This window comes from Monomorium pharaonis, chromosome 7 (genome assembly GCF_013373865.1).
Source record: "Monomorium pharaonis isolate MP-MQ-018 chromosome 7, ASM1337386v2, whole genome shotgun sequence".
In the NCBI taxonomy this organism is placed as follows: domain Eukaryota; kingdom Metazoa; phylum Arthropoda; class Insecta; order Hymenoptera; family Formicidae; genus Monomorium; species Monomorium pharaonis.
In genome coordinates, this window is record NC_050473.1 from 10,395,201 (window position 1) to 10,409,149 (window position 13,949).

General features: G+C 32.8%; 2 protein-coding genes and 1 long non-coding RNA gene across 3 annotated transcripts; all 3 read left to right on the plus strand.

Moving 5' to 3' along the window:
• The first annotated feature begins 214 nt into the window (after nt 1-214).
• On the plus strand, nt 215-4,894 carry LOC118646529 (zinc finger E-box-binding homeobox 1-like). Its single transcript, XM_036289604.1, has 2 exons — nt 215-366; nt 3,494-4,894. Exons 1-2 carry the CDS (start codon nt 215-217, stop codon nt 3,789-3,791), a joined length of 450 nt encoding a protein of 149 aa, XP_036145497.1. The 3' UTR covers nt 3,792-4,894.
• A 478-nt stretch (nt 4,895-5,372) lies between these two features.
• LOC118646582 lies at nt 5,373-12,097 on the plus strand. The gene is made up of 2 exons (XR_004964111.1): nt 5,373-9,969; nt 10,044-12,097. It is a non-coding gene; the product is annotated as an uncharacterized LOC118646582 (long non-coding RNA).
• Nucleotides 12,098-12,158: 61 nt separating this feature from the next.
• LOC118646530 (transcriptional activator/repressor MOT3-like) lies at nt 12,159-13,878 on the plus strand. Its single transcript, XM_036289605.1, has 2 exons — nt 12,159-12,168; nt 12,432-13,878. Exons 1-2 carry the CDS (start codon nt 12,159-12,161, stop codon nt 12,869-12,871), a joined length of 450 nt encoding a protein of 149 aa, XP_036145498.1. The 3' UTR covers nt 12,872-13,878.
• Nucleotides 13,879-13,949: the final 71 nt, after the last annotated feature.

Consider the following 13,949-nt stretch of genomic DNA (forward strand, 5'->3'; position numbering starts at 1 on the left):
TCTTGGTAGCGTTTCGACATTTGTTACCGCTCGACTCTGGGCCATCGAACACGGGGTCTCACGCGGGACTTGGTCCCACCCCGTCGGGGATGAGACCCCGATTCTCTCCGCGGCCACCGTGATCGCGGTCACTAACGGACGCCTCTCTTTTTCAGATGCACCCCTCTTTCCGATCGTGAGGCCGCGGCTGCACGTGTGCCCCCGCTGCGGCCAGATGTACTCGTGGGCGTCGAACCTGCGGAAGCATCTGAAGATGGGTTGCGGCATGGTCACCTTCGAGACGCACTTCTCCTGCCAGTACTGCCCCTATAGGTCGAGGATCGAGGCGAGCTTTCTCAAGCACCTTCTCTCGGTGCACAACATCAAGTAGACGTCGCGCTAGGGTGACATCTCTTACTCCATCCCCCACCCCCCGTGTATCTCGCCGACGACGTCTTCGATTTTTCCGTAATCGCGACGTCTCCGCAGAGAATTCAAAATGTCCAAGGACTCTTCTCGCGATCGGAATCGGAGAGACTCGATCTCGAGGGATTCTCTCGCGGGAAGAAGAGCTTTGCCCACGGTCTCCATGAGATAATAATTTGCTAGTCGGATAATATCATACGCGTCCTGCGGAACTGTCCACCCGTAGCTTTCCACACTCTATGCTCTATGATAGGACTATTCGAGCGAAAATTGATGCGTTACGATTATTTTCGGCGAGGGTCTAAAAAATATTAGCGCGCATGATGTGGCATGAGGTAGCGAGCTGGCGCGCACAGCGTTTATGTCCGATTGCTTTGAAGCTTATCGGAGCGTCGACCCTCGAAAACGTAAGACGTCGTATGTAGTTGTAATATGACACGTCATATCAATGATCTGTATGGTCTAACAATTAGTGTCGTACTATAGACTCTGTGTGATGTCGTCGATTGACGTTCGAGACTCCGCGAAAGCGATCTTCGACTGTTTTTTAGCTTATACATATTATAAGTTCTGCTCGTGCGACGTCCGTCGACTTGGCTCTCGGAGAAATTATTTTATTTCAGATTATCTTAGAGGCCCTAACATGGAAGCTAGCTTCTTTCATTTGCAGAACGTGACTACTAAAGTCACTTTGTAGACGTAACTACAGTTAATTGAGTGAACAAAATCTAGTCTAAAGGCTGTTTTTTTTTTTTTCCGTAAGATTTCAGACAAATTCGCTCCGAACTGCGGTTCGGAGATCAATATGAATGTTGCTTTTATGTGCTTTAGTACAGAGTGATACATCTCTTTAAGTACTTCGCTTAATATAAGTAAAGTGTGCAATTATAATTACATGCTAATTGCAATCTGATTTTTAATTTACAAAGGTATATACTCGCATCAAGAGTGATCAAAATTCTTTGGAAGAACTTTGTCGCGTTAATCATATCTTCCCGGTCTAGGGAATCCAATAATCTCGAGTTTTAGTGAAGGATCTTTTTTACAGATAGGAATTTTCGTAGTAAATATTTTCCAAGCCTCACCAGACTTTTCTACCTACGCGTATTTTTTTCTGTCGAAGAGAACGTCTTCTGTTCACTATTGGTGCGATCAATATCCGAAATTGTGTCACTCACAATTCGTAACTACGATAACACTACGTATGTATGCGCGCGCGCGTGTGTGTGTATGTGTGCAAGGTGTGGCAGGAAAGTCTGATTACCACCTAATGAGACACTAATGATCACGTAACTATAAGTATAGAAGCCGCCGGAAGATGTCGGAGGAGACGGCGAATCATCGAAGACTACGTAATGATCTTAAAAAGTCAAAAACCTATAGGATAAGCGATAAACTTAAGAAGATGTCGATGGAGTCATTTTTTAACGCGATTAGTAATAATGCCCTTGTACCGTCGAATTATCGTGCATTATAGAGACTGCTCGAGTATAGTGCAATTTGACTGTAAATTACGCTAGCTCCAACTACACTTAGCCATGTGGCGTAGCGGGTTTTAGACAACAGTTACTTACATTTATCGACATACCGGCAATTAAGCGTATCCCACGGCAGCCAGTGATTTCATTTACGACAATGTAACCACGATTAGGGATAAGCATGCATCCGCGGCCTCTTTTACAGCATACACAGACTTTTAATTAACACGAACGTCAACTTTTCTTTTTTAGGGCTTTTGTAACGCCATCCTGTTTTCGTTTACGAACATGTTTTTACAGCGTGCAACGGTGAAACGAGAACGAAGGATATTATGTAGATCGTAGGTGAATTATTATCAGATACTCGAAGCACTGTATCGTCCCATTAATCACCTTAAAAACGCATTAGTCATTTATCCAAATTGAAAACGCTAACTTCGACATTTCATAACATAGGAACGAAATAATATTCCGACGTAAAAAAAATGTCTGAGCCGATTACATGTAACGAAGCCTACACGGAAGCCTCGTAAACAGAAGAGGGTACAAGTTTAGAAATTTAAGAGGAATTGCAGGAGTTGCATATCGTGAAAAATGCATGCCAACAAAATCGGGATTCGCCTGAACGTCCTAGTTAGGGGACTCGTATCGATGCTCGTTACAAAAAATTTATTATTACCGCGAAATTTCTTATTGCGTACGTAAGTGATTCGGCAGATATATCGACGTTATAGAGACGATAACGATGTGAACCACCTGTCTACGAGACGCACCGCTAATGTACTTTATCCAGTCGATAGATCAGTAGATCGATAGATCGGTGAAGCCACATTGGCTGCGCTACGCAGCGATTAAGTGTTTGTGTAATGATGTTTCGCATCCGTTTGCTTTCTAAATAAATACCTGTGTACATATTCGCAGTCACGAGAACATTCTTCGAACTGCATCCTCTTTTTATTTTACATCGTCTTTTCATTTTACACATTCTATAAATTATTTTTCACGCCATGAAATGCCTCAATTTCGATGGAATTTCATAGAGATTGCACTTATCTTATTTTAAAACAATTTTTCCCCTTCTTTTCTAAATCGTTTTTTAATGATTTTATTTTTCTTCGAGAATCTTTTCATTAAAAAATTCTCGCTTGCGATTATTATGATTATTGTAAGCTTTAATGGGAATTTATCACAATCTAAACTTTATTATTTTGCTCAATGCTCTTAATTATTAACCAATCATTATAGTTGAAAATTAAATTAAACAAAAAATTTTAAAGTTATCTATTCGATTTTTCTTTATTGGTTTTATCATAGCTCTTATATTTTTCATATTACTCTGTGTTTTTTTATTATATAAAATGCGCGGATTGTTACATGTTTTCCTTTTTATCACTTATGGGCGGTAAAATAATTTGGACCGATAACGGATATTAAGATGAACATATGGCACAGTAGTTCCAGTTTCGTCCATAGGTATGAGATGTATTCTGAATCTTTATTCATCGCATGCCGCTTAGATGTAAATGTTTTAAGTAAAAGATCGCGAAAACATCTAGGAACGTACAAACACGGTCGTTGTTAACAATTTGGTTGCCTTCAACGCATACATGACGAGCTGGCTTTTGTGTTTCAGGTTCGTTTGTTGTCTGGGAGGACTATCAGGCTACCAGATCCAGCAACTGTACTGACCGCAAGTTCAGGTTTAAGAATGTTGACCAATTCGCTTTGCAAGGTAGGTATAAGTGCTCCAAGTGCGCGAAGTCGTACCGATGGAAGCATCACCTTGTGGAACATGTCAAAGGCTTCTGCGGCCAGAAGAAGGCAGAGTGCTGTCCGTTCTGCAGCTACAAGAGCAACCGCAAGTGGAATCTGAAGTCGCATATGAAGAGGATCCATGCGAGTGTATAAGAAACGAAATCATATTATTGTGAAAAATTTTAAAATATATTATTGACTTACGGTGATTTACAATACATGTCTCCTTGATGTTCTTCAATAAAATTGTTTGTTTTCTCAAATCTCTCGATTATCATTTGTAGCCTGGAATTAGTCAAATCTATAATTTGTATTTTTAACGCTATTCCTGAAAAATCAAGTCCTCGAAGACGAAAGATGTACAGTTCTTCCAGAAGATTCGTATGCTCTGTTTAATCATCTCAATTTTGTTTTCATTTACCTTCAATATCTTTCGATTATTCTATTTTACAATTTTATTTATAATTTTTCTTTGTGGACGGAAATACAAAAAGGAAGTAGAAAGGAAGCTCTATCGAACTTGTTTCATCCAAGTGCTGAATCTGTATATTTTATTTGTGTCTCTTTCATGTTTCAGGACCATTCATTTACGAGACTTGTTATCAAAGTATGCCGAAGTCGCAAATGTTTGTACGCAATTCGGAACAGGTGATGAGAGCCATTGACGCTGTCGCCAGTGGGATGTCTTTGAGGAAGGCCGCGAAAATCTACTCTATATCCAAATCAGTTCTACATCGATACTACAAACTGGGCATTCCACTGCGATCGATTTACACGAAGAAATACGAAACATTTACGAATTATTAATGCTCAAAGGATATTGTGATTCTCTAAGTGTCATTAGAAAATTCTTTAAAGAGTTGTTTAATTAAAAAATATCAAGAAGTTTTTTTTTTATTGACAACATTATTATTATTATTAATTATATTTCTACCTCTTATACAGTGGAATTGTGTTGTATATTAAATTTATATTACTGTATGAATTATATGATGTTTGTTAAATGTTAATGATTTTTGTAAATGATAAGTATCGATAACATAATTGAAGGGTGTACAGGACATTACAGGACATTTTTAATTATAATTATTTTATAAATATTATTTTATCATTAATATACATAAAAAAATATCATAATTCTACAATTACTTACAATTATTTAATATTATAATTCTATTGTTTAATATTATATAACAAATAATAATTGACAAAGAAATTTTGGGGAATAAAGACTTGTAAATACTTAAAAATATTAATATAATTTTGTAATAGTTATACTTTTTATATTATGATATTATTGATAGGATTGTTAATGGAGAAGCGAATAGAATTATACTACCTCTTAATATGAAAAAACAAAAATTATATGGATTAACCAAGATTGGTTTCAATATTTTGTTCATATGTTGTTGTCTACTGTTTTATCCTTGTGTATAATTACAGAAGTATAATATACTTCTGTTTTATTGTTTATTTTTATAAAATTATCACGTTATTAACATTGAGGAGATTGATGAAAAATAAAAATTGCAATAAAAGTATATAATAATTTCTTTATATAATAAAAAAAATTAATATAAAATAAAATAATAAAATTAGGTAAATATATTATCTAAATGGAAGATAACTATGTATAAAAAATATACAGAAAAAGTTGTTTTATTAAAAAATTAGTTTATTTTATTTTTTTGACTTCTTGATGATTAATGTTTTATCAATTTCAAAGCAATCTCTTCTTATTTTTGTACATTACATTTTAATAATTGCAATTTAGTCTAAGTAAAAATTGACATAATATATATTTATATAGGTTTTTTATTCGTTTAAATAGATTTCTTAACCCTACTGATTCATCAACAAAAAGCTTAATTTTACCAATTATACGAGAATTTGAATTGATTAATAAGAATATTTAATTAATTATTCTGGATATATTTGTTGCAGAAAAATCCAACGGCATTGTCCATTTTGCAATAAAAGGATTAAAAATCGACAGATTTTATATCAACACATAAAGAGATGCAAAGAGGGTAATTTGCCGATACCACCTGAATTCATGTGCGGATGTGGCCTTTATCAAACAGGAGTGAAGAGCAAACTTCTTAAACATATTAGTTATAGACACCATATTCCTCTATCTTTGCAGTTTTATCGTTTAAAATTCCGGTTCTCATCTTCTGATTTTGATTAATAATTTTGATTAATTTTAATTTAATTTGTATTTGATTAATATTTTTAATCATAATAACTACTATGACAATTCATATTCTTCGAAGTCGATAAGACTACTTAATGACGATGTTTACGTAATATTCACCAATTATAAAATGATAGACGGAACTGCTTGATAGTTTGACAGAACTATTCAACATCTGAAATATAATATAATAAGTGTATTTTTTTGAAATATGATATATGAAATATGATATAATAAGTTGTATTTTTTTGTCTTTAATCGATATTCACGGAACTAATAATGGATATTATAAATCTTTGTTTTACAAGATTTTATACAATTTTATTGCGTAAATATTCAAATTATTTTGAGAAATATTATTTAAAACTAGAAATTTTTGATTGCCTTTGAAAAATCTAGAATGTTTTGAGTGTCTAGAAAAACTTGAGAAATATTTAAATACTAAAAAAACATTTAAAGAAATAAAAAAATATTTTTAAAAAATTCTAAAAATAAAATTATTTTCTGTATCTGAGTAAGATTATAAGATAACGTAAAATTAATCTAACATTTTTTTTTAAAGTAAAAATATATTATAATTTTTTTACATAACATATGTATACATACATGTGTAATGTAATATACATAAATATATTTTCTGTTATATCTTAATCAATATGTTTTTCAAGATATTCATGACTTTACATTCAAGATTTTCAAATATTTTTCAACAAGTTTCGAATAACATTTAGAATCACTTTAGATTTCTGTCAGAATAACAGAATGATTTGATATGTTTTAAATCTGTCATTTTTTTTATTCAGGACGGTTATTATAAATGTGATTTAAATATTGAAGTAAATTTTTACTTATGGCATATTAATTATTAAGGTTTTATATGGCGCTAAATACATCGTTCTTCTGCAAGACTTTACGTTTACCGTTTTTCATTTTCCTTCACTGTATATATAAATATACTAGCCGACAAAACTAACTGTGATGTAATTGAGAAACGTTCGTGCAAAAATCACGATTTGTATCTTGGCATGAAATGCATCTCCAACCAAATACGCTTGCGAAAATATGTGCAAATAGGGTGATTTTTTTTTGTTTAATGCAACACGTATCTCTCTTGGGACAGTTTAAGCGACGAGAGATAGATGAGTAGATCCCCAGCTAGATCCTAGACATCGTCGAAGAGTCTACTCTTCTCTATCCGCACGCTATGCACGAATTCGCGAGGAAGAGACGCAGCTGTGTCTATGTACAATGCTTTCTAACCGGATGTTTCGTGTTCTTTTGTTTTCCAGATGCACGCTCATCAAGATATCTGAATTGCCAGAGGGTGACATATCCCTGCAAGAATTGTGGCAAGGCTTATAACTATTACTCCAGTCTGGCGAGGCATCTGAAGCACGAGTGCGGCGTGGAGCCCAAGTTCCTCTGTCCCTTGTGTCCTTACAGGACGAAGCATAAGTCGAGTCTGAATACTCATTTGAACGGCAGGCATATGAAACTATTAAGCGAGCTTTATACCTTGCCCAATGGCAATAAGTCGTCTTCATCGGATGCCAGAAATTAAGTCGTATCTGCATTCGAAGATATAATACATGATGTATTAGATGCTATATGTGCGATGTTTTTTGTACTAGATAATTCAGAATTTATACTATTTATTGGTTGACTAGTAAATTTGACTTATAATTACATAATATGACTTACAGTATTAAGGACATATAAAATTATATTTAATAAAATTTAATAAATATATTATGTAAATTTATTACGTTTACAAAATAATTAAGGGTTTTTCAGTGCAATATTGTTGAATATACTCTAATGAGTAATATTCAATATACTCTAAAACTTAGAAATATTGAATATTCTCTAAAACTGTAAATATTACAACGAACTAGCAAAGTTGTGAAGAAGTTATAATAATAATTTTGATTATAAATATTTTCTTATGGTTCTGAATTATCTTGTACTCAAATGGTTTGAGCCTTGGTCTCCTAATGTTATATATTTCTTCCTTTATTAATTAACTCTATAACTGTGCATGTACATATAATTACTATGTTTTTTAGTATCTTATTCTGTTCTTCCGTCTGCAAGCAGAGAATGTTCCGACAGAATATCGCCAACGAGCGTTTATTTTTCAATGATACAATATTTATATCTATATTTTTATAAACAGTCATCCTTTCATGCGTCATTACCAGTGAGATAATCGGATAGGCATGAGACGTACTATGTATACGTATAATAAAAATATACAATTCCTTTCTGGAATTTTGTCGCGACCATTTTGTATTTTTTGAAGGAAAGAGATTGCAATCTACTGTATTTTATATTATTTTGATATATAGCACGTAATTATAATTATGATTATGGTTAACTATGATTATAGTTACGAAACCTGATATATTTAGTAATAATAATTATAACAAATTTATTGTTAAAGGCAGATTTATAATTATAAAAGCAGATTTGTTTTTGTTTGTGTGTATATTATTTTGCAATTTAATTTATTTTTTTTTTATTTAAAAGCCTTGGCAAGCTTTTTTAAGTCGAGAATTAACTTACAATTAGATTGAATTTGACATTGTGCCTAAACTCCTAAACTGTATAAATTATTTTTCTAGGAGTTTAGGTAAAGAAGAGATTTTGTTTTCTTAACTTCGACTGTCTTAACGAGTATATGTAAACTTAAATGTTTATTTCTCTACTTTCTTACGCATTATAAATCTTTGAAATAAGAGCTTTAGTTTTGTATTTGCAAAGATGTATTTAAGAATGGGTTACGTCGCTTGTTAAAATTATTTGAGAAAGCAGCATTACCGATTCAGTGCGAAAGCAAACACCGAAGATTTCGATACCAAAGTTTAATAAGTGTTAATTGCGAAACAGATAAGCATCAACTCAATATACGCAATAATTTTTATATTAAAGAAGATCATTTAATAGTTTAATCTTTCAAAGTTATTATTAAATGATATTTACACTAATACGATTAAGTTTATCGTTAACAGAATTGAATGTAACAAGTATGTTTTGAAATATTAGTAAATATCCGATAAATGACGCCAAAATATGAAAAATATAAATGAACTTATTAACATTCACGCACAATCGACAATAAGAGAGGCATAGAAACTATACACGCTTATGTGGGTAGTAATACGCTTTGTTGTACGTTTATTATAAAATGTGACAACTAATATATGTGCGTGAACATCTCATGCGGAACGCAAAGTATTACTATAAATACCTATTTATATAGATACTTCAATAAAAATTACGATAAATCGCTTTTGTTTTTGTAATAGCCCATAACCAGTTTTGTTTAATATTCTGTTTCAGATGTCCTCCTTTGGCGTTTGGTTTACGTCGTGTTACGTAATTACGATACAATTATAACTTTCTTAAACAAATTATTTACTTTGATTTAATTTTCAAAGTGTTGGAATAAAATTTTTTTAGCAATTGCAGTAATTTCGTTTAAAAATATTGAAAATATCTTTCTTTAACAGCTCTTAATATCGGAAATAATGCTATATCATGAGAAACACAACACTACAAAAATATAGAATGAAGATATATCTAATTTATAATCGTAAAACAGACTGTAACATTGTTCTTTTGATAACATGTTCGGAATTATAAAGTGTATCTAATAAAATTGACAACGAGAATAATTGTAAATAACTTATTATTATTATGTATATTATTTTATAAAATATCTAATTTTTTAGTTTAATTAATTATTTTAATTTTTGATTGTGTATATCGTATATCGAAACTTTGAAGAGATTAATTAATAAAAAAATACGTTAATAAAATATGTAATAGTACATTTAATATACTATATGTAATTGTGTGTGTTGGAATTTTATATTAATTATTTTAATGATTCTAAAAATTCATATCTACTAATGTCAAACTTTATTTTTATTAATCTGTTTTATTTTATTAGCGACAGGCAATGAATCAAAATTTTTTTCTAATAAATCTTTGTTATTTTGTTCACTCAATAGGTCTTCGAAATCAATTAATTTATTCATTCAGTAGATCTTCGAATATTGGATCGACATTGCTATCAGAAGAATACCTATGTGGACGCTTGATTGTAACAAGTTTGCGATTTATACATATGTATATATATATATATATATATAGTAAAATATTATAAATGAATTTCTGTCTAACAATCGCACGAACCCTTTCAGAATGGTGCTTCAACGCTATGGAGGAGCTCGATCCTTTGACATTACCTGTGCAACGAAACAAGTCGTATTATCGGACAATCGAAGATCAAATAACGGCGCAAGTCGATCCGACGAAGAGCTTTTCGTGTCCTCGTTGCGGGCGATGCTACAAGGTGAAGAGATCGCTGCGTCGACATATCGTGGTTGAATGCGGCAAGGCGCCGAAGCACAAGTGCCCTTACTGCCAGCATCAGAGCAAGTATAAGGCCAGCATAACGAAGCACGTCGCACATGTACACCCGAGTATGCCGTACCCGTTACTTGGTACCGATTAATTCGTCAAACGATTTTATTTATTTTCTTATTTTTTGTTATGAATTATCAGATTATATTTTAATGTTTTTTAAATAAATTTTTCTCTTTGTTATTGCAAAATGCAAGTCAATACCAGTTTTTGAAAAATTCATTGTCTCTTATGATAAATTATTAATTTTTACATTGTTAATACATATTGGCATTTAAATCGTCAGTAAAGATTTATTTTACTATTTTATTACGTTTATGAAGTTGTTAATGTGTAAGAGAGACGTATGAGATGCATAATTAATTGACTTTTAACATATTTTGTTATTAATTGTATGGAAATTTTTCTATACAACGCCAGTTATGTGAAAGAATATATCTTATGCAATTATAAATAAAACTGATATCTCCTAAGTTAGTTAGAACATGTCAAAATGAGAAATAAACGTTTCGAATGTTCGAACAATTGATTATTGTACATAAATAGCGCTTGTAAAAATGTTCTCTAATCTTAATCTTCGCAATACATATTGAGACAAATGTTGACGCATGTTATTATTTCCTCGTCTCTAGCATTTTACATTTTTAGAAGGTACATTAAATATGTCATCGTTTTTTGCGGTGCACTCAGAAAAATGATGGTAAGAAAATTTGCGAGTAAGAGATAGAAGATTGACTTACAAAGCGTGAGTGGAACAGATTCACCGAAAAAGATTCATTTTAAGGATGTTTTAACGAGATTTACATTGAGATTGTGTAACTGTGTTCGTGCATGGTCGTGATATTATGTATTACTTTTCAGATACGCAGCGGATTTCCTCTCGCATACAGCTCTGTACATTCTTTTCTCATATTGTTATTTTTCGGTCGCATTAAGACTCTACGATCCAGCCGATTCGAACGCGGGTTATTATCTCGTTTCCAATTATGTATTTCCTCTATCCGATTACACAGGGACTTGAGTGAGGTTCGTTAGCGAAGTTGCCGCGTTTATATCTGGCTTAAAGAAACAAATCGCAGAAAATTAATGAAATGCTTTTTTTTGCCATCCAACTGCGAGGATGATGAAGACGAGTGCTACTTCCGGTATTAATAAATTATTCTTCGTGTTTGCAGGTTTTGTGAAGGTGACCTATTACATGTCTCAAATGAAGGATCGGCGACGGTGTCGTGGCCAAGGTCGTTTCGCCTGCGATAACTGCGACCGCCGTTATCACCAGATGAAGAACCTGAGGAGGCACGTGACGAATGAGTGCGGCAAGCAGCCGATGCATCAGTGCTCCTTCTGTCCATATAGAGCGACTTATAAGTCGTATCTTCAAGTGCATATGATGAAACACACCAAGCACGGTTTCGTACCTCGCATTAAACATCATGATTCATGAAAGCCTTTTCGACACTTGTCTGCTAGGTAAACTTGACTTTTCGCTCGAGTGACGAAGTTACTTACCAGGATCGGAAGATCGCGAGACTTTCGTGGAAAAGTATTGACGAGCCGAGTAATACTGAGTACTGAGAAGGCACTGAGAATGAACGAGAAATTTTACTTAAAAATTTCTGTATGTCGACAGTCTTCAGTGTCGTCTAAAGAAATTTTCTCTACACATGATTTTTTGATATGTGTACTTTTTTTTTTATTAATTTGGTTGAATTGTAAAGCATTCCATATTTATATCGCTATGCTAATGTAGAATGGCCATTTGACAATTATCTTAGACCTAAGGTAAATATCTAAGGAATTTAATAAAATCGACATCTCACTCCGAGACAAATAGCTTTAAAATTCTTTGCAAGTTGAACTCCTTTGTTTTCCTTATTCCTCATTCGTTAATTATGTTCTGCAGCAAAAATTTTTGAAGCAAACAAATTTTCAAGTTTTTTGAGAACACAAGACAATAATTAGCGATCGGATATCAAGAGGTAAGTAGGGTTAATGAAAGGGACACTCCTATAGGGATATACATCTTAACCGTTAGATGTGTGGATAATTTATATTACACAGATTTCATAAGACAAATAACATTTGTGTTTGCCTTTTGGTGTTGACGCTAAGCATATTTAGTGGACGGTGATTCAAAGCGCTGCGAGACGGCATATCGCGATGAGAACGGAGAGCAATTACCTTTATCATCCAAGAAGCGGAGTCACGAAGTATCACACCATTACTCGTTGGGAAAGCAACGCGTGCTAACCGCTTGCAAACTTTTTTTTCTGTTCCAGTTGATTCGAAATACGTTTCGATATTCAAGCATACCTGCGTCACCTGCGGCAAAACTTACAAGCACAAACACCATCTGAAACGGCATCATGATTTCGAGTGCGGGGTCGATCCGAAGTTCAAGTGCGCCTTTTGTCCACACAAGACCAGATACAAGGACAGTCTGATGAAGCACATACTGGCGCGCCATCAGCATTTCTTGGAACAGAATTTGCAATATGGTCATCAACAGATCTTCGAGGCGCATAACGATACCGAAATGAATTTTCATGCACAGGAAACCAATGCGTTCAATGTTTATCCTAATGATTTTACGCAAAATCTATAATTTGTTTTATCTGTAATTGTTTCGTGGATTATATATTATTGTTACGTGGCTGGGTATGGTTCATCGACATAAAGAATGGACTAACCATTGTGATAGACGGGCGCTCGTTATATAAAAAGGTATTACATATGAGGTCTATATTTGTCTTTTTTTTCTAGCATTTCATTGATTATTTTGTTCTTCTTGTGTCGAAGGGGATCAAAATAACTAATGAGATGCTAAAAAACAACAACAAATATAAGCCTCATATGTAGTATCGCTCTATAACGAGCGCCCGTCTGTCTATTCAGATGCTCGGTCTTTATGTCGATGATGTGGTTAAACAAATATAAAAAGTATATGAAAAGTTAATAGCCACGATATAAGCAGCAGAGTATCTAGGTAAGGGCAACAAAGGTACAAGCCTAGAGCGAAGGGGGAATCTTGAAATAAAACTAATTTATAAATTTTTCAAATATAATATTTTTAATATTATATTAATATATTGTATTAATTTTAATAATAAGTTGAAGCCTGAATATATAATATTAGAAATTAAACAATTTAATAATATTAACAAGCATCTATAAGATTCCTCCCCTTCTCCGAAAAACTGCAAGCAAAATTAAGAGTTTTAATCATGAAGATCGTCTATATCAATCTCCAGCGAATTTTGATGCTTATAATAATTTTGTGTGAATTTTTACAATATCCAGCTCATACAAACTCCGCGTCACAATTTCGTCCGCCTTAAAGCACAATCCTTATATGAAGCTGGAATACATCATATCAAAAAAATTACTATTTGAAAGTAAAAGATCAAATCTGTTGTGATTAAAATTATTAATAATTAAATACATACACATCATTAATTTTTCATAACGACACATTTGCTTAAAAATATGTTATACCTTATTTACTTCTTTTTATTTACTTGTCAGAATTTTTTTATATGATGCAAAGATTAATTTTATAAGATTGACCAAGATCACACCAAAGTTTATTCATTATAAAATAACTAAAAAAAATTACATTGTTAGCTACAATTTAAATAATTTTATAATAATCTTGTATAATATTGTTATTTTTAATTCTGATA